We start from the raw sequence: 26,011 nt of genomic DNA on the forward strand, positions 1-26,011 counted from the left end.
ATGTGTCCTATTTTTTTTTATTATTATTATATTATACTTTTATTTTAATTTAGTTTATATATTCCATTTTGTTTTATTCTGTGTGTATGCATGTGTATGTGTCACATGCATGTGTCTCCTCTCACCAGGGAGTCCTGGTGCTCCTTCTGTGGCGCCAGCTTCCTCAGCAGTTGCAGTATAGACAGCACCTGGTACATGAGCGACATGGCTTCCGGGGTGAGGAGGTGGGCGCCCTCGTTGCTGTTCCAGGGGCTGTCGTTGGTGCTGGCCTCCACCCACACCTCCAGCAGCAGGGGCACGAGGGTGGCAGCGAAGCCCTGGACGGCCTCGGCTGAGCCCAGACCCTCACCCATTCCGGCGCCAGGGTCCACCTCCGGCCTGCGCGACAAAAAGAAAAAAAAGGAAGGAGGTCGAAAGAGAAAAAGGATGAGTAAAAGCGGTGTACAATTTACAATACAGTCATTTAGCAGACACTTTAATCCAAAGTGATTTACAGAACACCATCAGAATCAGTCTTTATTGCCAAGTAGTTTTACACATACAAGGAATTTCATTTAGTCGTTTGGTGCGACATTAACAGACAAGACAATTATGGTAGAATAAGATCAAATGGAATATAAACTAAATTAAAATAGAAGCACAATAGAATTAAATTGGCCAGGGCTGTACAGTTGTGCACAATGTGGTCGAGTATATACACTAATTAGAATAAAAACAACAATACAGTAGGATGGAACATGTCACGAGGTGATTTGATTTGATTTTTATTTAGTACATACAATTTATACAAAAGTATAAAAACAAGGGGTACAAGGATAACATGTGAAAGTCTGTCGACTTGTTTCCAACATGGTGGGGAACATCTCTGGCAGCTGAGGGTCAGTGGCATTGTTCCTTAAATAACATTGTGCTTGAGTGCATAGTAGTATAGACATATTAACAAGATAGGTAGTGGTATGAGAATAGTAGCATAGTATTAGGGTACATAATAGTGAAAAGGGTTAGTATTTAGGCATAGGGCATACCTGAGTCTGTAGGTGGAGTGGGGAGTGGGCTTGGACCCAGAGTGCTCATACACCTTGACTCCAGCCTTGCTGTATGCAAGCTCCTCCCAGTTGAGATCCAGAGGCGTAAGCCCACCCTCTCCGCCGGAACCAAACTCCCCTTTGGTCTGGACGTCTCCGTCCCCCACTGGCCTCTCCTCCACCACCGCCTGGAGGAATCGTCCCAACCTGAAACACATGAGATATTGATTGATTGAAGTTTATTTCAAATATGCAACATAACAAACAAACATCAAGTACATATATAGCCAAGGCAGCTGGGTGGCGTAGCGGAGATTGCGCTCGTCACCAATGCAAGAGACTCCGGTCTCGACTCCCCGAGTCAGCATTGGCTGCGGCTTGGGCCAGTCGTCATACTATCTCAATTGGCAGAGGTAGCGGGTGGAAAGTCAATGGGTGGGGATTGGACGTTGTGGACAGCGACTCCTACAGGTCGGTCAGGTGACGCCTGTACAGCAGAGACAGGAAGTATCGGGGGCAGCGTGAGCCTCCCACGCGTTACTCCTCGCCACTGAGAGTCCGCACTGTCTGGTGAAAAGATGCGACAAGCTGCCTCCTCGTGTACCGGAGGGGACACGTGATGCAAGGCTTCTATCCTCACTACAGCCAACCAGTGGGAGGCATAGTCTAGCAACGTTCAAGACAGGGGAGGGGAGAATTGAAGGGGAGAATTGGCGATACGAAATTGGGATGAGAGAAAAAAATAGAAAAATAAGGAGAAAAAGTGGATAAAAAAAAGGTACATATATAGCTTTAGGGCTTGTGTCCATAACGGACGTTTATTTTCAAGGCGGACCGCTTTGAAAAGCAAAAGAAAAAAGCTCAGAACGTTTTCCTGAGTCTCGCGACTGCCGCAGCTCCGCCACTTCCTCGATGTTGATTGGTCGGTCGAAAAAAGTTACATTGATGAGCGCACTCCTTTCCAAAAGTTTAACTAGTTTCAACTTTAGGCGCTGGGAGCGCTCCGCCCAAAAACGCTGCCGCCGAGAGCGCATAAAATACGTGGCGCTGGGAAAAGGAACGCGCCTGTCACGCCTGTAGCATAGAAATGAATGACAGTCCGCTGTTAATAGTTCAGAAACTACAAGTCCCACATTACACAAGGCGCATAAACGTCCAATCACAGTAGAGTTTCCTGTGGTGACGCAGCTGGTTTCATGCGAGTGAAAGGAAATGAAAACACAGTACGCGCTGGAAAAGAAAGTCACGGTACCGGCATAGGCAAGTTATACATTAAATATCAGACAACGCAAAAAATTCAGCCAGCCATGAAGCCCATTCATTTTTATTTTGAGCAAAAGAGACGAGGAGAAAGAGGAATCCGGCGAGGCAGATAACGTTAGCGAAGTTAGCACACGCACATACACGCACACTGTGGGCCAGCCAGTGACTTTGGTGGTGTGTGCGCACAGATGTGTGTCCTGTTCCTGTTTGCACACGCACATTGTATGCCATCACTGGGAACACTCAAGAGGAAAGGGGGGCTGAGAATATCTGTGTCTATCTGTGTGTCTCGCTCTCTCTCCCTCTCCCGCTCTACATCTCTCTCTCCTGAACCTATTTCATTCAAAAGGAAGACATTGATGGACAGTAGCTATAGTATAAATTATAGCTCAGTTGTAGCTGTAACAGAATAATTGTTACAATTATTAGCATTTCAATTATAATGAATTAAATAATTGTATAAAGAATTTTCAATGTTTTGTTATCTAATAATATATTCCATTGCCTTTCCTATCTGTATCAAAGTCAAAATGTTGGTATCATAACAACACTACAAAAGCAGCTTGACAACCGATATCCTTTGCGTCTAGTAGGCATGGGCCAATTTGTGATTTTGGTGGTATGTGCTATTTGCACAGATGTTTAGCCCTTGAATTAATGAATTACTGAAAACTTTATTTAACAGATTGCAGAATGGGTACAATACAGTACAGCTCAATACACACAATTGTTAAGGGGATGCAGACCAGAGAAAGACGTTTGTCTTGTTTACATCAGGGTCCCCCATTTTCAATTCATAGTGTGCACACGCACAGTATAATATGCATGTGATAAATAGTTTGTTAATAAACTCTGTTACTTGAACAATTTTCACTGTGCTCCTAAATTTCTTTGTGTGCTCCTAAATTTTTATTTAGATTTTATTTATAGAAAATGTATTTAGGAGCACATGTGCTCCTTGGGAAAAAGGTTAGCGTAGAGCCCTATATATGGAGACATTAACATTACGTTATCAAACATAGGGACGAAGACTGTAAAAAAAGTGTCGACAATGTTTTATAATCTTTATGTTAATTTATCATAAAAATTCTGTGCCCCCGCAATACAAAAGAAAGCCCCCGAAAATCAATTAAGGGGGGCAAAAAAGGCCTGGAAAAAATGTTAATTTCTAACCCTGCTTTATACCTGTACACTGTATCAATATTAACACTTTAATAGCCGAAGACGCTGGGCAGCGTTTTTCCCCGCCATGCTCATTCTGCCGAAGACGCTGGACAGCATCTTTGATATCAATATTTCAAAAATCTGTGATCGAAATCATATTTCTCCCCCGGAGACATGATATGTACTGTTGAGCCCCTCTCAACTCTCCAACGGTTCAAGAGCGCCATCTGGTGGCCGATCGGCGGATCGCCCAAACAGGAAGTGATGAGGATGAAGTGGTGCTCACCCATATTTCGTCCGGGCACTCGCTATCGTTAGCGGGACTCCATCTTGACACACTGGACCTCGATCGGTTGCAAATAACTCGATAAACAACATGATTTGGATGTATATACTATTATACAACCTGGAAATGGATCAGATATTTCTACATCCCATAATAGGAATATTTCAGTTCCACGCTCATCGTCCAACGGCGCGAGGAAGATACGGTAAGATACAGCGTTATTTTTCAACGTGTTCGATAATAACTGCTCTAATGATCATATCACCCACACTAGATGAATGATATAACGTTGGCCACGGAATTATAAACGACCCCCCGCCCATCCGGTCAACATCAGATCATACTTAGTAACTCCTAGAAGCACGTCCAGTTGACATTTTTTATCTTGCACAGATTCCTATCAAACTGTATTTCATCATCAATATAATGCATTTGGGGCTATAAATCAAGTTCTGGAGAAAGCTGCAGAAAACGATAAAAACATACTTATACTTTAGACCGTATTTTAGTATGAATATGTGAATGAAAAAGTATAACGTTGCAATACCCTGAACAATAGATATAGGACGTTGAATGGGCCATAGTAATGTCAATTTAGCAATACAATTTAAAAAGTTATAGCCCTGCAAAGAAGGGGAACTTCTCCATGTTGAATAGGGCTGGCGAGGGATGGTAAATTATGAATTTAACCCTGGCGATCAAAGTGTTAAAGGGGACCTGCATTGCTATTCCTAGCACTATTTGGGCAACTTTACACAATTCCTGTGAGTCTATGGAACACCTCTGTAAGGTTTTATTAAAAAAAATTCATTGTTTTATATTTCTAATCAAGTACTCAAAAGGCAAATTTTTCTCACTTTGGTATTCAGGCTGTTGGCCTGGCTCCGCCTATAAGCACTTTGAGTGACAGTCATCCACACAGTCTGCGAGTGGCGCAGAGAGGGCGGGAGAGAAAGAGGGCGAGAGGGCGAGAGAGAGAGAGAGAGAGAGAGAGAGAGACAAACACTGCATAGACTACAAGATCCTCCTCCATACATTCAAGGCCATTCACAACCTCGCCCCTCCATACCTGTCCGACCTCCTTCACATCAACATTCCCACCCGGTCCCTCAGGTCTGCCTCCTCCATCAACCTGACCGTCCCCCCAGCCCGTCTGTCCACCATGGGGTCAAGAGCCTTCAGCTGCTCTGCCCCTCGCCTCTGGAACTCCCTCCCCCCCCCCCCGACATCAGGAACATTGACTCCATCATTCCATTTAAAACCCACCTCAAAACCCACCTGTTTAGGCAGGCGTATATATGATTTTATTTTGTCTGATTTTATATTTTTATTATATTTTAATGGATTGTGATTGTGAATTTAACTGTTTTTAAATTGTTGTACGGCGACCTTGAGTGGCGCCTTATAAATAGAATGCATTATTATTATTAGAGAGAGAGATGTAAACAGAGCTGCGTGGGAGATAACCAAGTCTCTCTCTCTCTCTCTCTCTCTCTCTCTCTCTCTCTCTCTCTCTCTCTCTCTGGCCATGGTTAGACTAGGTGTTTTTGTTTTCGTTTTGTTGCTGAATGAATACGTTTGCTGTCCCAGTTAAATAGAAATGCCGTTTTGGCAGGAAAACGCGTTGCCCTACTGACAACGCTGAAAAGGTGTTTTCGTTTTGGATACTCGCCAAAACTCTGCGCGGAGCCGTTGTTGCTCAACGCCCATGCGCAGTAGATACCGACATCTGCGTGCCCTCACCAACGTCCGGTGACGACAGAGCTGTCCCAGGGGCGTCTATACTTTCCGTAGCCGCATTTCTGCAGGACGCTCTCTGATTGGCCGACGCCAGTTTCTACACTGTTAGGTTAGGCTTAGGCACTCTTTCGAAGTAGGTTAAGGTTAGAGTTTGTCTTCGAGCGTGACGGCAAGTTCTTTCGACGGTTAAGCTTAGGCACTCTTTTGAAGTTGGTTAAGGTTAGAGTTTGTCTTAGAGCATGGCGATAGAACGCCAGGTAGTTTGCAGGCTGTTCGACGCGGAAATGGGCAAAGACACAGCTCGTCACGCGATTGGGCAAACATGTCAGTGGCCAATCAGAGAGCGTCAGTCAGTGGCCAATCAGAGAGCGTCCTGCAGAAATAATAATAATAATAATACTTCGTTTTATATAGCGCCTTTCAGAGGACCCAAGGTCGCTTTACATAAGGGGGGGGGGGGGTAACAAATTAACAAACATAGTGGACAGACACAACATATACATATACTACTAATACTAATAATGCGGCTACAGAAAGTATAGACACGTCCCAAATAGCTGCAGCTACTATGTGTTGTCAAGTTATTGTTATAAGGACCCCAGTCCAAGCTACAACAGTCTGCATTTCCTTAACAATTGTTTGTATTGAGCCGTATTGTGCCGTATTGTACCCATTCTGCAATATGTTAAATAAAGTTTACATTAATTCATTCTGCTAGCATTAACGATTGCATGAGCAGCTGGCTAACGTGAGCTAACGTTAGCTATCAGACCCTGTTAGCTCAGAGCTCCTCTTTCAATCTTAACAAGCATTAAACAAAATGGCCCAGTCATCTATTCACCTTTGTTTAATACATGAGGCGTTGTCTAATGTTATCTAGCTACTGATATCATCAGTTTGGTGCTGGCTGGCTAACTAACGTGAGCTAACGTTAGCTGCTAGCCACAATGCTATACTGTTATACTGGCATAATTATTCCATTCACGTTAGCATGTAGCTAACAACATCGGAGATCTTTTTGTGAGACTAAACTATCCGCTCTTGGTGGTCAATTGTGTTGATGTTAGTTTTGTTTCATCAACAAATGAGAGGCAGAACACACAGTGAATGTATCCGTTGTTTATTGCACTTTTATTGCACTTTCTTTGCTGAAAAATAAGTGCTACATTGGCTAAATAGCTAACGGAGGCATTTAAAGATGGCGGCTTGTTGATTTCTTTTTTTGCAGGAAGTGTATTGGCACATTCAAGTTCTGATTGGTTGAAAATTGCCTTCATGTTCGCCACCTACTGCCACCTACTGCTTTGGCATTGTACTACATCACTGTGCTCAGGAGGCAAAACGAAAGTGCTCAGGTTGCAAAACAAATGTCTAACTCGGCTGCCACTACGTTGCGACCTGGAAAGCGAAACTCATCTTGAAAATGAAACGAAAACACCCTGTGTGTAACCGACGCCTAAACAAACAAACAAACGCTGCTCTCTCTATCTCTCGCAGAGTGCAGTCGAGGTGTCGGGTTTCACTATCTGCCTCGCTGTTTGAGGAAGTTTTACACTCGCTCTGTGGGCTGCCTAGGTTGTGGGCGGGCATTGGCTCCAACCACAGAGCCAATCGGATCACTATCCGCTCCATCCTCGCAACCTGACGTCACGTTGCGAGTCAAATCAGAACGACCCGATTAAAATCGAGCAGGAAATGGTCGGACCTGAATGAAAGCAATCCGCCAATATGGTATTTAGAGACACAGACACATTGATACTAACTACTACTATTACTATAATACACATTGATACTAACTACCATTACTATAATACAATGCTAGACACTGAAAAAAGCCATTTATAATGCATGTCCCCTTTAATATTACAACTAAAACCTATTTTCGTTGTACTGTACTTGTGTTGTATAATGAAAATAAATTTTAATCGAATCCAATTGAATTAAATGGTAAATGGTGCATTTATATAGCCCTCTATCCAAAGCGCTTTAAAATTTGTTCCTCACATTCATCCATTCACTCATACACTGACGGCAGTGCCAACCTGCTCATCGGGAGCAGTTAGAGGATAAGTGTCTTGCTCAAGGACACTTCAACACACTGCAGATAGGAGCTGGAATCTAACCAGGAACATTCCGATTGCCAGACAATAAGGCTGAGCCCGAACGTTCGAACGTTCGAACGTTCGTTCGTTACGCTGACATTCGGACTTTAATTAATAGGTTCGAACGTTCGGTGAAAAAAAAATAAAGGATGCGCACGGGGTTGAGGTGATGTGAATGCGAGGCGCTCGGCTCAACCAGTATGGTCTGCCGGGCTGCAGCGGGATACTATTTCTCAACCAGAGCTCTATTTTGATTGACAGGCGATTCTGCCAATTACGTCACACCGCTTGCACCCGCCTCTGCTGTTACCACCAATCGGCAAGCCTCAACAGACTTACCGTAGCTACCGGGGAGCCGTAGTTAGCTCCCCGCCGAGGAAGTAATCGGTAACAAGGTTTCCGTAGGTGAACCTGCAGATTAGGATCATTAATGAATACCATCCTTTTTCGGCCACGGAGCGCGAGCTTCATGGCGGGAGGTGGTTGCATTGGAAACAACAGCAGGCGCACGGTGGACGGGTCTTACCTCGGAACGGTGGTAGGGCGGACGGGCGGCAGGCGTGTTGGGAGGACGGTGGACGGGTCTGTTGAGCCGAGGCGTGCGCCTCTCCTCCCGGCTCCCCTCCCCGTCGACCAAGAGTGAATACAGGTCTGTTATTGAACGTGTAACACTAACTATATAACGCTAATGCCACAAAACGAATGCATTTGTTTATCTAGCCCCTTACGTGACTGCAAGGGCTATTGTTTATCATACTTTGATTCAGTAGCTTGTTTATTTTCTTCTGAGTGCTTTGTTTAATTACATGTTTACATGAACAGCCTCCGTAGGATCTATAATAATACAATAAAAAAAAAATTATTACTAAAAAAATGAAAAAAAAATTTATTAAAAATTTTTTTTATTAAAAAATTTAAAAAAACGAACGTTCGAACGTTCGTTCGATAAACCTGGCGAACGTTCGAACCCTAAAAACAGGGTTCGGGCTCAGCCTTACCAGACAACCGCTCTACCTCCTGAGCCATTGTTGCCCCTAATTACAAAAAGTAGGACCTAACCTTGTTTAATTAATTAATTTAAACAGGTTTTTATCAGAGCTGCGTACAGTGGTGCATTGGTGATTTCATACCTGGTTGCACTGTGTTTTAACACATTGGATGCGACGGACGCTTTTTGTCGTTAGTTCATGCTGACCTTTGAGTGCCCCCGACGCTATATAGCGTCTGTTTTTTTTTATTGGTGATTTGAATTCATATTTCATCAATCGAGCCTCGGGTTAGTGCTGCAGAGTCTCTCTGAGCTCAATTGGGAAGATACCGCCCCCTATCGTCTCTCCCTGTGTAACTGCACCCCATTACTTTAGACTGATGCAGGGGGAGTGGTCAGTTTGCTCATTTTACTTTTCCGTCAAGGCCAACTGAAGAGACCAAGTGATCGCCGGCCATCAGAACAGCGTGGATTATGTATTTACAGTACCAACGCTGTAATCAATAAGCGTGATCGATATTTGGAATGGCGATCAGGAATTGGAATAATCTTTTTGGATAACATCTGATCTCAGGTAAGGAATTTATTTGACCAGTCTTAGGATAATCAGACCTGTTTTCATGGAGATATAAGCTTTTGCCCTATGCGTGTGTGTGTGTGCGCGGTGATTCCTGATGAGGAAATGACAGAATCGATTTTCAGCCCGCCTCTATAGCGTGCATAAGTACACATATACTATAGATCAGTGATTCCCAACCTGGGGTCCGCGGACCCCTGGGGGTCCGCCAGGGGGCGCAGGGGGTCCGCCAGACCACAGATGATTTGAGGTATTTTTTTTTTTTTTTTTTTTTTTTTCTTTTTTTATCATCAGAAGCATGAATAGTCTCTCCACTACAATAAAAAAATAAAGATAAATAAATAAACATCTAGACATGATTTTTGAATGTTAACAGTAGGCTAAAACGCGAATCAGTTGACTGTATCACTTTCTGTAGCTAGCCTAGCACGCTAGTTAACTTTCTCGGCTCGTCTGCAGTCAGCCGCCAGAGGCGAAAATGTGTGACAAACGAAAAGGAGATGATGGCAGCTCATCTGCAAAAAAAGTTAGGACCTACAGCAATCGCGAAAATTACATCACCATGGGCTTCACTGAGGGACACGACCTGAGTGTGTGATTTGTGGAGAAAAGTTGGCAAACTCGAGCCTGAAGCCCAGCAAGCTGAAGAGACATCAGGCGTCTAAGCACCCAGAAACCGTTGGGAAGGATCCAGACTTTTTTCGGAGGAAAGAACAGTCTCTCAAGGCGAACAAGCCTGTTGATGTTAGAGTAGCGTGGAGCAGGGGTGGCAGTGATTTACAGAAGGCTACCGAAGCCTCCTTTGAGTGTTCGCTTTTAATTGCAAAAGCAAAGAAACCGCACAATATTGGCGAGCAGCTCATCAAACCAGCCTGCATCAAAATGGTTTAGAAACTGTGCGGCCCACAGGTGGCGGATAAACTAAAATCAGTACCACTCTCGAACAATGTAGTGAAATACCGAATTGATAAGATGTCAAGTGATTGCGAGCAGCAGCTGTCAGAAAAGCTTAGAAAGGGTCCATTTGCCATACAACTTGATGAAACTACAACTGTCGCAGACGAGGCTGTGCTCGTCGTTTATGTGCAATATATTGAAAATGAGGATCTGAAGCAGGACATTCTCATGTCAGTCAACCTTACTACCACCACTCGAGGTGAGGATATTTTTACTGCAGTGGATTCTTACTTCATTCAACATAAATGCAAACCGTTCACCATTAGGGCCTGATTTGAGAGGATGAATACAGGATTTGAATATTGGCCAAAATTTTTAAATACATAAGGTGCAAGATTAGATTTGTTGATTGAAGGCACAAGTCAAAGAAGCATAGTGGGTCTAATTATGATGCATATGCCTGTGTATAAGCAGTTTGTTATTAAAATGACAAAAAAAAGGTATTAAACCCAGCTAGGACAGATTCTCTCTGCTACTGATTGGAATTTCCTGTCTCATATTTAGTTTAATTTGTTGCATTGATTTGTTCCATAAATGCAAACCGTTCACCATTAGGGACTGATTTGAGAGGATGAATACAGGATTTGAATATTGGCCAAACATTTTGAAATGCATATGGTGCAAGATGAGATTTGTTGATTGAAGGCACAAGTTAAAGAAGCATAGTGGGTCTAATTGTGATGCATATGCCTGTGTATAAGCAGTTTGTTATTAAAATGAAAAAAAAAAAAAATGTATGGTATCTTATTAGGAGGGGGTCCGCGAATTTCATCAGAGATGTTTGGGGGTCCCTGGGGGGAAAAAGGTTGGGAACCACTGCTATAGATAATCTAGCGTTTATTTGAAAACGATTCATAAATAGGCCGAAAAATTACAACGTTTTTGTGTATGCTAGAATATTGCAGTAAATGCCGTTTATCATGGAATCTATATATTTTCCTTGAAAACGAGGGCTTTTCAAAATGCTATAAAACGAAAATGAACCGATAAAAAAACAATCCGTTTCGACAATGTTGACTGCAAACAAGTCATTGATAAACGACAGGCAGATTAGACACATAGCCATAATTTAGGAGAGAGATTATGCGTTCACAACGCTATCATTGAAGTGGGTGCTGGCATTCAACGGGGTTTCCCATGTTAAATGGCTGGCACTCAAACTGTTAATGACGCCACGTGCACTCCCGGGCGCGTGCTCCCGCGCATGCGCATAAATGTTCCCTCGCCTGCGCACAGACTAAAGACAATGCCTAATTGCCTCTAGGAATGGAATGTAACACATTTCATTATCAAGTTTTGTGTGAATGTAAAGGAGGGCGTATTTGAACACACCTGACGACCTGAGCTATTGTTATGCAAAGTAGCCAGGTGGGTACTTGGCGAGTTGGCGCATCAGTCAAGTGCAGCGCATTCCTGTGTGCATGCGTGTGCACATCCGTGCATGTGCCTGCTTCTGCTCACAGAGCCGGTTGCTCGGCGTGCAACCCCGTCCCATGACCTGGCTGCGTATGTGTGTGTGTGTGTGTGTGTGCGTGCACATGGTGCTCGGTACCTCAGCAGGACGGTGAGCCTCCACTGCTGGCCAGTCACAGCTCTGTTGGGGTTGACTGACAGGGCCCAGCTCCTCCCCTTGGGGTCCTGAGCGTCCTTGGCCCCCCCGGTGTGTCTGTGGGAGATGAGCTCCAGGAAGTTGGTGAGGAGGAGCGCGGGCCGTGCGGCCAGCAGGGCGGGGTAGTGCTCCAGCAACACGTCCAGAACCTTCATGGCGTCCTCCTGGATGCCCGTCTCGATGTGAGTCATGGCGCAGGACAAGTGCGCACTGAGGAGGGGGAAGAACGGAGCCGCGCGGTCCGCCGGAACACACTGGGCTATGAACCTGGAGGCAACACAGTGGAGATTAGAGAACAGTAGCAGTGGCGACTTTGTTTTTGAATATTTCATTCTAAAATAAATGGTGCATTTATATAGCGGGAGACTGGTGTTCGGCTCTGGGAGAGGTCTCTGGGGGGGGGGGGGGGGGTTGGTTGAGGCAGTGGGTGCCGGCCGCTGCTGGGTCCCGGGGGTTCACATGCTTGTGCGCACAGAGATGTTTCATGTTTGTCATTGTATTTGGAGAATGGTCCGGGTGTATTCGGGCTGTTTGTGTTTTCCTTCGGTCATGACATGCTTAATCAGAGGGTGTCTTGTATGGGGATTAATGTGTGGGGTGTTTGGGGGACTGGATGTTCCGGGGGGGTTCATGTACTTATTTTATGCGTATTCTTATGTGACTGCACTTTATGCATTGCTTTTATTCTGTCAACTGTATGCTAATTGTAGGTCTATGTTCATTTTATGCTATTTGCTATGAAGCACTTTGAGCTGCAATCCATGTATGAAAGATGCTATATAAATAAAGTTATTATTATATAGCGCTTTTATCCAAAGCACTTTACAATTTTGTTCCTCACATTCACACATCGACGGCGGAGGCGACCATGCAAGGTGCTCATCGGGAGCAATTAGGGGTTAAATGTCTTGCTCAAGGACACTTCGACACGCTGCCCGGGAGGAGCGGGAATCGGACCGGGAACCTTCCGATTACCATACGACTGCTCTACCTCCTGAGCCACTGTCGCTGTTCATTTTAGACGGTTTATTTTTCAATAATGTGGAGGTAGCGTGAGTTAAGTTTAGGAGCATATTTTACTAAAACAGTAGCCCTGTCGAACCCTGTTATAGAATGGCGGCACGTGGTGTAGTGGTTAACACTGTCGCCTCACAGCTAGAAGGTCCAGGGTTCGATTCCTGCTTGGGGACCAGGTCGCCGCGTTGCCAGGTACCCAGGTGAGGTATCTCCCGGGCCTTTCTGTTTTGCATGTTCTCCTCGTGCTCGCAGGGGTTTCCCCTCCAGAATATAAACCCAATGGAAAGACATGCAGAACAGATCGCTAACACTGTCACGACACGTCCCTGACGAAGACGGACAGACAGGAGCACTTGGATTGGTCCCCGGGGCGCGTCCCCACTTCGCAGTCCATGTCTGCTCCCAGCTTCCCTTGGGGGAAGGACGACGGGATGGGTCAAGCGCAGAGACTAAATGTAATCGGCGGCCCAAAAATTGCATGAGTGTGTTCCTGTGTGTGCCGCCTAGCGCATTTGTGTGTCGCTGCATGACAACATTGTCAATGTGTGCAATGAATAAAGACTTCTTCAAAGTCCAGTTTAAAAAAAGAAATGGAATGTTTGTCATTTTGAGCTGAAAAAACAGTGAGCACATTTTACGATGCATGCGTGGCACGATGGTAACTGGGTCAAGTGTTCCTCTAACCTGAGCAGACGCGTGGCAGACACACGCACGTTGGCATCCTTATCTGTGAAGACAGCGGCCACTTCGGACAGCAGGCGAGAGATATGCTGCTCCAGCAAAGAGGGGTTCTTCGTCAACAACTCTCTTAGACCCGACAGAGCGCCCTGTTTTACGTTGCCACTGTAATGATGTAGCTGAGACAGCAGGTCCTGAGAGAGGGAGGAAGGCAATCTGTTAAAGAGAGTACCTAAACCCCGACAAATAGATAGTTAAATATGTTTAAGTGAGGACCTTTTGGCTGGCACTCATTTTAAGATAGGCCATTTTAGGTTTAGGGGTTAAGGTGAGTATTAGGCATGTAGTGATAAGGGTTATTTCGATAACAGTCAATCTATTATAATAGCAAAACTGTTTAGAGTTTTAGGATGTGTGTGTGAGATTATGCGCAGAGAGAGAGAGAGAGAGAGAGAGAGAGAGAGAGAGAGAGAGAGAGAGAGAGAGAGAGAGAGAGGAGTGTGTGCGTTTACATTAATGCCAAGCTGTCTGTGTGTGGTGGGGCCACTTTTGTCCTTCAGCTGTTCGGTCAGGTTGATCGCCTTGGTGCGGAAGTTGGTGTTAGTAGCATTATTAGCTTTGGGCTTCGTCTTCCCCACTTTCAGCTTGACTTTCTGGAAGTCATCCTGCCTCTTCTTCTTCTTGAACTTCATTTCTGTGTGCTACACGTAACACAGGTCCTCGTCTATGAGGAAGAACACAACAATGAATGGATTAAGGACACTCTGACTTGTATTTTAAGAAAACCATGTTGACCAGCATACTAGGACCGCTACTGTTCCTAATTTATGCAAATGACATGTCGAGAGCTTGTTGTGACTGCAACTTGTTCCTGTTCGCGGACGACTCAGCCCTGCTGGTCTCCGACAAGAACAAGTTACAGGTTAAAAAAACCCTCAGCTCGGAACTCCGCAGAATCTGCACCTGGCTCGCTGATAACAAACCATCATAACACCGGTTCCTGACAGGCAGCGAGCGAGCGAACTGGAGATGAAATCGCACGCGACACTGTCCTGATATGAGGCGGCGCGTGTCCGAGTGTGTGTGTTACCTGGAAGCACAGGGGCAAAGCAGCCTGCGATTCTCGACCAATAAAAAGTGTTTAGGGGCGGGACTCGGCTGCGTAATTGCTCAACTAGAGACACAGCGAGCGAATATTTGAGGGGTGAACCGTGAACGACATCGCTGCTCAGTTCGCTGTAGCTCGCGGCAGGTCAGGATAGTCTGATTGAAACGAATACATTTTACCGGTAATCACTTTTTCTCGCTCGCGTCGCTCTGTCAGGAAGGGGTGTTGTTACACCTGGGTAAAACAGAGTCCATTCTCTTCGATTCAAATAACAAACTCAGCAAGACCGACGGCTTCTCGGGGTGACAATATTGTCACAAGGAAAGATGAAATTACATACCTAGGTTCCATCCTAGAGGCAAATATTTCTTGTGACAAAATGGAATCCAATGTAATAAAAAAAAGTCAACCAACAAACTAGATTCTTGTACCGGATCTCCTCTCTGGTAAACAAGAATACCCTGAAGACTCTGGCAGGAGCACTCATTCAAGGGTACTACGACTATGCTTGCACCTCATGGTACCAAAGCACCTCAAAGGCGCTAAAAACAAAATTACAAACATCTCAAAACAAACTGGTCAGACTACTGCTTGACCTTACTCCTAGAACCCACCTCACCCCTGCCCACTTTGACAACCTAGGATGGCTTAGAGTAGACGACAGAGTCAGAGTACAGCAACTTGCAATGGGCCTGGTCTACAAGATACACTACACGACTAAGGTACCCATGTACATGTCAAAATACTTCCCAAAGGTCAGTGAATACCACAACCACAACACCAGAGGGAGCTCCACAAATCATGTTAAACCCAGATTCGGCTCAAACAAGGGACTAAATTTGCAATTATGTCACATCAATGTGGAACACCCTACCCACAGCTGTAAAGGAATGTGAATCACTACCCACTTTCAAAACCACTATCAAAGAGCACCTACGGGAGACTGCAATTCCCTAGATGTGACTGTTTTGTGACAGCCGGCCTTTTGTTTTAGCTTTTTGCGGGTACAGAAAATAATATAATGATCACTTAACCCGCATGCTATCACCCCTTTGTTGGAGATCATGGACTTGTCAGAGGTCAGAATGAGGTCAATGGTGGTTTGTGTTGAATCACATACCCTTGTGGGTTGGGTGATTAGCTGGCTGAAGCCGAGGACGGGTGCTGCTTACGTAGCATATCCGTGTTCCAGTCCCCAATAAGAATCTTTTCTATGCCCTCCACCCCAGCTAAACACCCATCAAGTGTGTCATAGAAGCCACTCTGTTCTGGCGGTCTATAGATTGTGCCTACTAGTACTGATTTCGCCCTTTCGAATAAGATTTCAATCCAAACAGTTTCAATTTCGTCATGGTTAAGGTCAGTACGGTTGATGAATTTGGTATCTTTATGAATATACACACAGACACCACCTCCAATAGCCCCTTTCGTGACTTTCGGTTTGCAAGCCTGGGGCTTTTGTGACCGCAGTCACTTATTTATCTGCCGCCACCACTTCAGAAAATACCAACCAAGCGTGAATGTGTGGATCACGTTGTGTCAAAAATATATCAGATATGAATTTCAAAGATACCCAGCGTACAATATGGGTTTAACACAGCTTTACGGTGGGGTCTGGAAGCTCGGAGTTGCTAATATACAGTTTAAAACATTGTTACTCAACGAGTGGTATTTACAGACCGAACGTCCATCTCCGCCGTTGGTGTCACAGCGCATGCGCACCAGGCAGCCTAATAGCGGCACCAGTTGCTGTTTGCTTTCCGTAGCTCAGGTTCTGGATTAGCCCCTTTCGTGACTTTCGGTTTGCGCATGCGCTGTGACACCAACAGCGGAGATGTACGTTCGGTCTGTAAATACCACTCGTTGAGTAACAATGTTTTAAACTGTTTATTAGCAACTCCGAGCTTCCAGACCCCACCGTAAGCTGTGTTAAACCCATATTGTATGCTGGGTATCTTTGAAATTCATATCTGATATATTTTTGACACGTGATCCACACATTCACGCTTGGTTGGTATTTTCTGAAGTGGTGGCGGCAGATAAATAAGTGACTGCGGCAGGGTTCGAAATTAACGGGGGCTTGGGGCAAAATGCCCTCGAAAATTGACCAAATGCCCTCGAAACTCAGTTAAGGGGGGCAAAAAAAGCCCCAGACAGTTTACTAATTATATATATAATTATATATATGCTCTACAGTGCGAGCATTTCCCTCGTATTGCCCCTAATAATATGTGTGTGTGCAAACCGGAAAAATCATTTACTTGCAGTGTGCGAGACAGACGAGTGATTGTGAAGATTACAAAACAGCTCCGCTGTTAATAGTTCAGATTGAAACTGGACTGAAATTCAGTTTTTGGGTGGAATGTTTGTTCCAAGGAGGAGGGAGGCGGGGCCCGCTGCGTGTTTACAGGCACTTGAGAGGAATCAGAGGATGCGAACACAGACAGAGCGCTCTGCTCTCATCAAGCATTACACTGCTATCTTAACGTTAGCAAGCTAAGCATCTGCATAGCGCGACCCGTGTAACGTTAAGTAACTTGTGTTCGGCGGGGAAAGACCATTCCATTTGTAACACAACTCCAAAAGAATAACATCCAAATCCGATCCCGATGCGCATTTCCTTCATTCCACAGCGCTGAGCGCGCAACGTATTTCATTGATCGATCTGGCCAGAGCCTATACTCACAAACGTTGCATGTGTGGGGTTTTTCATCAATTTGAAACAAGCCTCTTGACTGTTGGAATTAGGGATGTTAAAAATAAAATATCTAATAATATTATTCAATATTAGACATTCATTGATCCAGAGGCAACCGGTTATTATATCAAGACAACAACACAACTTGCCCTCACTCAGGGACAATAATATTTAATCTATTTAGATAGAGTATGTATGTATTATTTACAGATAATTGAAGGTACCTCAAAACATGAAACCAAGCCATGATGTCACACATCGTGTGCGTGTGTGTGTGTTACTTGAACAATTGTCACTGTGCTCCTAAATTTCTGTGTGCTCCTAAATTTGTATTTAGATTTGATTTATTAACATTTTATTTAGGAGCACATGTGCTCCTTGGGAAAAAGGTTAGCGTAGAGCCCTATATATGGAGACATTAACATTACGTTATCAAACATAGGGATGAAGACTGTAAAAAAAAGTGTCAAGAATGTTTTATAATCTTTGTTAATTTTCATTATAAAAATGTTGTGCCCCCGAAATACAAAAAAAAGCCCCCGAAAAGCAATTAAGGGGGGCAAAAAAAGCCCTTGAAAAAAAATGTTAATTTCTAACCCTGGACTGCGGTCACAAAAGCCCCAGGCTTGCAAACCGAAAGTCACGAGAGGGGCTAACCTCCATACTGATTCCTATCCCTCCAGACCAGGCCTGTACACTGCGATGATATGATCGCAAATTGCCCCCTAATTTGGTCCGTGCGAGTTTAAAATAATATCTGGGGGCAAGCTTGCGAGTGGTGATTTCAACCCTTCATTCGCATTTCACTCCTAAATTAATCCATACAAATTGTAGTAAAACATTAGCCTACAACCAGGGCTGTACAGTGCAATATAATGTTGTAATTTCATTAGACAGACCAGCGCGGACCTTTAATAACATGCAATTTAATTGACACGAGCAATGAGCTAACGGTAGCTGCTAACCAAGGTTACCATTAGGATTATGCTAAGCTAACTAGCGATCTCTGCTAACCCTGGAAAACGGTCAAAGCGGACTCCACAAGACTAGTTCCATTCGTGAGGAAAGGGGGTGGGTTATATTGACAACGCTTGACAACAGAAGTTTAAACATAACTTCATATTTATTGGTTATTCATTTCTGTATATCATTGAATTTCCATCTCCATGTGTCTCCATCTCTTCCTGTTTACATTCGAGTGTGACGTCATCACCTACGGCAGCTTAGACTATCAAAACGCGAAGGGGGGGGCTGGCTCTCTTGTTCGTTCTCGCCCCCTCTCTCTCTCTCTCTCTCTCTCTCTACATCCAATGATTTAAAGTAGCCAAATGTTACACACAGTATAAATACTAACTGGATAGTTGATGATATAAACATTTAATTTCATTATCTGAAATATTCTAAAATCATTAAGTCTGTGTGATTATTATTTTCTCACAGTAGTGTGTGTGTATATATATATGTGTGTGTGTGTGTGTGTGTGTGTGTGTTTGGCTAAAGTGGATAGAAAACACAGTACTGTGTAAAAGGCACCCAAGAGTTTTTATATAAATTGTCTTAGATGTAAATATTTTTTTTTATTAGTGTGTCAGTAGACTACTCTTAGTACATTTTCATTAAATTATTTTTTAAAGCATCTTCATGGTTTAATAATGCAAACATATGTTGCAGGGACTTATTATAATCATCATATTGGCGTGACTGTATGCATCAAAGGGTTAAATCAAGCATTTTTAAGTGCTTTAGAGGAAATGTCAAAATATCGCGATATCATTTAGAGGCCATATCGCCCAGCCCTACTATAATGGTAAAATAGTTATTTAAAAATGTGCCCCTAAAAAATATTCTTTGCCCCTAAATTTCTCATTTAGGGGCAAGTGTGCCCCTAGTGAAAAAGCTTAGCGTACAGCCCTGCAGACTATGAATAGTTTTCGATTTCAATCTCTGGATCCTGTACAGATGAATCTAGTTTAGTTTCTGTGAAACACAATATGTTTGCCTTACTGTTCATAAACAATTGTCTGATTTCAGCCAGTTTAGGTCTCAGGCTGTTAGTGTTAAGGTGGAATATGCGGAGTCCATTTGTGTTCGTTATTTGGTTTATGTCGTCGAGTTCAAGGTGTTGATTGTCTGTGTTCCGTTCTGTGGAACACAGACAATCGAGAAACATGCACATTAGTGATGCTCTGAGTGTACATGTCAAAATACTTCCCAAAGGTCAGTGAATACCACAACCACTACACCAGAGGAAGCTCAACAAATCATGTTAAACCCAGATTCGGCTCAAACAAGGGACTAAACACGTTTCGCAATTATGCCACAACAATGTGGAATGCCCTACCCAAAGCTGTAAAGGAATGTGAATCCCTGCCCACATTCAAAACCGCTCTTAAAGAGCACCTACGGGAGGCTGCAATTCGAAACTGGCCACCGTAAATGCCCAAAACCCCCACCACCTCCTAATAGACAGTCTCCTCCCCACCGCATGTATATATTCCCTCCCCGCCGTATGTATATTTCTCTCCCACCCACCCACCCCCTCCTAATGTACAGTCCCCTCCCCATCATATGTATACTCTGTCAGGATCTAGGGGTAACAGTACTGTATATTTGATTTTGAATACAGTTTATGTCACAAATGTATCAGTACTAAATACCTATATGTCCCTATGCCATAAATGTCATGCATGTTGTGTATGTCATAAATGTCTATATGAATTGAAAATGGGGGACCCTGATGGAAACAAGACAAACGTCTTTCTCAGGTCTGCATCCCCTTAACAATTGTATGTATTGAGCCGTACTGTATTGTACCCATTCTGCAATCTGTTAAATAAAGTTTTCATTCATTCGACAACACTAAAAGCCTTGGGAAGTATTTCCATAGGGAGTAGAACAAGCATCAAAAGCATGTGTGTGGGCATCACATGCCCAAGACTAGACGAGAACGTTAGACGTCCCCTTGCGAGTTCATCCTCTCACACGAAAGCACAAGGCATTATTTACTAGTAATTATAGTCAGTTTAATAGTTGGAAATGCGGTTACTCACGTGTGGAGAGGTTTAAGTGGTTTATTAACGTTACAGCGATAACTACTGAACTAACGCTAGCTTGTAAAAAGCATACAAATATACAAAACAAGCGAAGAACCTGCAACCAAGCTCGTGTTGTGTTATAGGGTCCTTTCATTGTAGGTGCGCATGTTTACTAATCCAGGTGTGTCCGAATGCGAGTACTTACTGAGCGTGCGGGGCCTAATTCGCTGTGGATACTAAATCTAAATGTATGGATGGAGTTCAGCCTCTGTGTTTAACTTGTAAACATATTTGTAATATTATATATTTCACTTTGCGCGTGAGTAAAAGCTTTTGTAGTGTAAACCACATATACAATGAACATTATTATATTTCTATGGTATCCGCTTAACTGAAATGTAGGCACACGCTGGTTGACAAAATGATCACACCACAAGGTTGTCTAAACATTTTGCCTTGAACTTTTCCCTTTGAATGCTAGCGATATTTTGTATGGTAAAACAAAATATTAATAACGTTAGTGCATATTTTATTTTACTTTACTTTGATAGCGTTGTTCAAATGATGTGTTAACCTAACCGTTGTATAACTGAAGACAACTGACAGTGACAGGCCATAGTAGACCACTGCACTTCCGCGTGCCATGGAGCTCGTGAGGGGGCGGGGGAAGGGGGAAGAGATCGCGATAGGCTCAAATTAATGACTGTAGCTCTCTCCCATGAGTTCAAAATACCGGAAGTGTTGCGGGGATTATCTAACAGGCGGTTAGCAGACACACAAAGGACCCGCCTGCCTGCGACACTCGTTTTCTTCCGACTGACCAGTGACCGCATCCAGGACAAGAACTAGGTACGTAGCAGCAGTTATACACCGTTTAACAATCTGTATAGCGAAATATAATCTTTTTCATTTGAGCTAACGTTAGTTAACGTACTCCGCCTAACGTTAGCGTCATTTGATGTTTGCATATCGCTAGTTCACTTGCGTTAATAACAGACGATGATCTAGCTAACGGACATACCAGGTGGCTAACACAAGCTAACCAACGTTATCTTAAATATTCAGTACAATGAACATGTCGTTTTTCAACCTCATTGCATTTTTGTACAGAATGTATGTTGATGTAACATTACCCAAACTGTTAGAACGTTTGTTGAAAATGTTGACTAAAGCCATTTGGTTTATATCCCGCTAGCCGAGGCTTGCATCGCAGTCACGAAAGGGGCTAAGATCCCCCTGGATATCAGGAGAGTCGAGCCATTTCAGATATGCCATCTGCTTCCCTGAAGAGATCGTATAATGTCTCAGGTTACTCTAATTGGATATTCGAGTGTGGATATTAAAAGTTGTTTATAACCCTATCACTAACCACCCCCACTACATTAAAAAAATAAGTGTCGGCATATTCTGGGTTTATATCCCTAACCTGATCCACTCATAACTATACCTAACCACTCCCACTACATAAAAAGTAAAAATAAATGTAAACATATACTGTGTTTGCAGGACCCATAAGGGCCCATCAGTCATTCTGCCAGTTTCCATAGTTGTAAAGGACATCAGCTAGCTAGTCCACAAACAAGTAATGGAACTAGTTTGTAGTTAATTTCAGTAGTTCAAAAACATCCACAGCAGCAACTATGGAATTTTTTTCTCAAACGTTCTTAAGTACACATGTTCATACAGACATGTAGACATTACAAAGAAAAAGAAGATACAAACAAACACAAAATATTTGGTGTACCATGCAGCATATTTATTCGCTTAATAATTTAATGATCTTCATTAGGTGTCGGCCAATATGGGTTTTTCAATGGCCGATGCGAGTGAACAATTTAAAACAAGTGCACTGCCGAGACAGAGTGCAGATATACTTGAGCAAAAAGACACAATGCAGACAGATAACAGATAATAACATTAGTTCAGAAATGTTCTCTCCCACTTTTTTATTTATTATTATAGAATTTTTTTTGGTTCAAAATTGGCCAAGCTGCAAAGCTCAAGTATATCTGCACTCTGTCTCTGCAGTGCACTTGTTTTAAATTGTTCACTCGCATCACACAGCCTGCTCATATCATCTACCAAGTGACTAATGTTAGAGGTGACAACAATGTGAGAGCGGAGATTCTGTCTCACGAATCCACTACCATCTCATTAAACACTGTCAACTTAGCTTGATGTATTCAAGCACAGTATACAATGAAAATAGGTTTGGCAAGTGCAATAGCAAATTTAGCAATATACAAAATGATTCAACTGGAGTGTATATGAATGAGTACTACTGAGTAATAATGTAGCCCCTTTCGTGACTGCGATGTGTAAGCCAGGGGCCTTTTGAATACGCAGTCACTTATAGCTCCCTAGTAGCCAGGTTAATTTGGACCACCAAGCACTGCTTAAAAGCTCGGGTGGGTCCGAAATACATCAGATATACATTTCAAATGTACCCAGCGTTCAATTAGGGTTTCACACACACAAGGCAGGGTTTGAAAGCTCGGCGTTGCTAATAAACATTTAAAAAAAAATTATAAACTGGTCAACACTCAACAGCATTATTTCCGGCGTTGGGTGCATGATGCGCATGCGCTGTGATCACAGCTCAGGCGCACCAGGCAGCCAAATACGGAAATACAGCAGTTTTGAGCAGTGTTGACCAGTTTATAAAAATGATTTAAAATGTTTATTAGCAACGGCGAGCTTTCAAACCCTGCCGTGTGTGTGTGAAACCCTAATTGAACGCTGGGTACCCTTTGAAATTTATGGCTTTAGCACCAGATTTGAGAAGGACGTGGACGCGCCGGACAAAAGCACAACATTTTTCCCACGTGTTCCTCATCATCATAGCTTTCATTTTGGGGTAGGGGCCATGTCATCATGATGGATTTCAAGATGGCTGCCATGTAAAATCAAGGTTCTGCCCATTAATAAATATCTTGGTCCATAGGACGCTCAATATTTGAGCGAACACAAAGGTATTGGTATCCCTGTAAACTAGAGAAGCTAAGCTTTCCATTGGTATCATTTTCATTAAGCCCAACTGTTGGGAAGGGGGTTTAACACTTTAATCGCCGGAGACGCCGAAACGCGTCTTTCCCCGCCATGCTCATTCTGCTGAAGACGCCGTAACACGTCTTTGATATCAATATTTCAAATCTGTGATCGAAATCATATTTCTCCCCCGGGGACCTGAGATATACTGCTGAGCTCCACTCAACTCTCTAACGGTTCAAGAGCGCCATCTGGTGGCCGATCGGGGGATCGCCCAGGGGAGAAACAGGATGTAGAAGCTGGTGCTCATTTCAATTCGGTCCGATCACTCGCTATAGGTCCCGGGACTCGAGCTCGACACAATACATAGCGATCCGTTGCCAATAACTCGATGAACAACATGATTTGGACGTATATACTATTATACAACCTGGAAATGGATCGGGTATTTCTCCATCCCATAATAGAAAAAAATCTGTTCCACGCTCATCTGCCAACGGCGTGAGGAAGCTACGGTGAGTTTCAGCGTTATTTTCTAATGTCCTCTATACTAACTGCTCTAATGATCATATCACCCACACTAGATGAATGATATAACGTTGCCCACGGAATTATAAACGACCCCCCCGTCCATCCGGTCAACATCAGATCATATGTAGTAACTTCTAGAACTACGTGCAGTTGACATTTTTTATCTGGCACCGATCTCTATCAAACTGTATTTGATCATCAATATAATGCATTTAGGGCTATAAATCAAGTTCTGGAGAAAGCTGCAGAAAACGATAAAAACATACTTATACTTTAGACCGTATTTTAGTATGAATATGTGAATGAAAAAGTATAACGTTGCTACACCCTGAACAATAGATATAGGACATTGAATGGGCCATAATAATGTCAATTTAGCAATACAATTTAAAAAGTTATAGCCCTGCAAAGAATGGGAACTTCTCCATAGACAAATAGAGCTGGCTAGGGATGGTAAATTATGAATTTAACCATGGCGATCAAAGTGTTAATAGGCAATGATTCAAAATTATGTAAAATTTTCGCCTAGAAAAAACTGCCATGCTCATCTTCCAAAAGATCCCTTGGCTGTTCACATGAATATATCAGAGTGAACATTGGTTTTATAGGTACCCACAAGCCTATTCTTTCCAGACATACCCACTTTGTCCAACTTGCATGCTATTTGGAGCAATAATCAAGCAGGTTTGTGCATGTGGTACAAATGTGTCGAACATTCTAACAACTGCCAAAAATGTGAATGTTGGGTTAGGGTTTGTTGTTAGAATGTTGAACATAGTTTTGGTGTCAAACTAGAGATGTTCCGATACCATTTTTCCCTTTCCGATTCCGATACCTAAGCTTTGGGTATCGGCCGATACCGATATTTATCCGATACCAGTGCATACAAAAAATAAATAAAAAATTATATAACTACTTTTTTTTTTTTTTTTTTTTACAGATACTGTTATACTGTTTTTTGGTAATAACTGGAAAGTAATGGTATTTATTCAACAACAGGTGATTGTATAGATTTGTATTAGTATCATTAATCATTAATCAATGAGTATGGGCTGCAGCACTGCAGATATACCCTACTCCAATGATCCACACGGACATTAAACGGTGTTGCACTCGCTACTCCGTGGCTCTGCAGATATACCCTATTCAGTCTGTAAGCTAGTGGCAGATAGAACGTTCATGTTGTGATTTTTGATGCAAAATAAATATTCAACATTCTCTTTTGAAACTCCGCCTCAGACTCTTATCCTTTGGCACTTGCTGTACTTTGCTTGCAGGTCTGCAGCCATTATTGCTGGATTATAAATAGCACCAACTTTAGACACGGTAACGTTATCAAGCTAAGCTAACTGACCTAGCTCGTCTTCCCGCATTGACATTTGATAACGTTAGTAATAGTCAGCTAACGCTAGTCAGTAGCTACTTAACTTAAATACAATTCACCGTGGGTGCATTATTGTTGATAGACGGTCACGGACAGTGTTAGGTCCTGGAGAAAGGACAGGCGATCATCTGATTTGATGTAACGTTAAAGCGGATGTTGTTCCAACTAGCTATCTTTCCAGCTAATGCTATCATAACACCAGCAAAACACATCCCGTCCGAGCTCCCCGTCACACCGCACTGTCGGGGACAATGGAATTTAAGAAAGTGTATCTGCTGTTAAAATGACACAGCATCACACTTTAAAACATGTTCATTTTATAATCCTCACTCTCCGCAGGACTCGGCAGGAGATAAATTACATCATGGGATCGGAGGCTAGAATTTACGTGTACTCGCCGATACCGATACCAGCATTTTAGGCAGTATCGGCGGCATTTCCGATACTGGTATCGGTATCGGAACAACTCTATGTCAAACTATACATTTTCTGGGTCAATAAATGTGTTAATGCTATGAATAATGTCACCAGATGAATATTTGTACCATTCTTTCTAACAACATATTTACATCATTTTTTACTTGTCAGACTTGCATGAATCGAATAGAAATTTTATTAGGATACAATTTACATTTATTATCATAACTCGTTAGGCGTATTTAACTGTTATGGAGATATTTTCGCAGGTCTTGTGCAGTGGTCTCGTGCCCGTGAAAATATCAGAATGTTTCATAAAAATTCCCGCGGTATACTGGCCAGCTCTCAGTGCGCGTCTCGTGACAGCTGTCGTGGCTTAGCGCAGCCAGAGGACAGCGCGATAAGGGACATGTTTAAAAAGGCAAAACATAATATAACAGGTAA

At 43.1% G+C, this 26,011-nt stretch overlaps 2 protein-coding genes across 4 annotated transcripts in view; one reads left to right on the plus strand and one right to left on the minus strand.

Annotated features, from left to right (window-relative positions):
- tex10 (testis expressed 10) overlaps positions 1–20,395 on the minus strand; it is a 109,300-nt gene extending 88,905 nt beyond the window's left edge. The window contains exons 1-6 of the mRNA XM_084336987.1: positions 20,263–20,395; positions 13,919–14,130; positions 13,413–13,600; positions 11,655–11,978; positions 1,026–1,232; positions 126–378 (exon numbers count right to left, since the gene is read on the minus strand). Of these exons, the coding sequence (XP_084193113.1) occupies positions 126–378; positions 1,026–1,232; positions 11,655–11,978; positions 13,413–13,600; positions 13,919–14,098 (1,152 nt within the window). The 5' untranslated portion in view covers positions 14,099–14,130; positions 20,263–20,395. The remainder of the gene's footprint in view (positions 1–125; positions 379–1,025; positions 1,233–11,654; positions 11,979–13,412; positions 13,601–13,918; positions 14,131–20,262) is intronic.
- A 609-nt stretch (positions 20,396–21,004) lies between these two features.
- LOC311245839 (uncharacterized protein) overlaps positions 21,005–26,011 on the plus strand; it is a 39,518-nt gene continuing 34,511 nt past the window's right edge. For all 3 annotated transcript variants that reach the window (XM_084335842.1, XM_084335843.1, XM_084335844.1), the window contains exon 1: positions 21,005–21,096. The gene's annotated coding sequence lies outside the window, so the exon portion shown is untranslated. The remainder of the gene's footprint in view (positions 21,097–26,011) is intronic.

The sequence above is a fragment of the Notolepis coatsorum genome (genome assembly GCF_963971535.1).
Source record: "Notolepis coatsorum genome assembly, chromosome: 19".
Lineage (NCBI taxonomy): Eukaryota > Metazoa > Chordata > Actinopteri > Aulopiformes > Paralepididae > Notolepis > Notolepis coatsorum.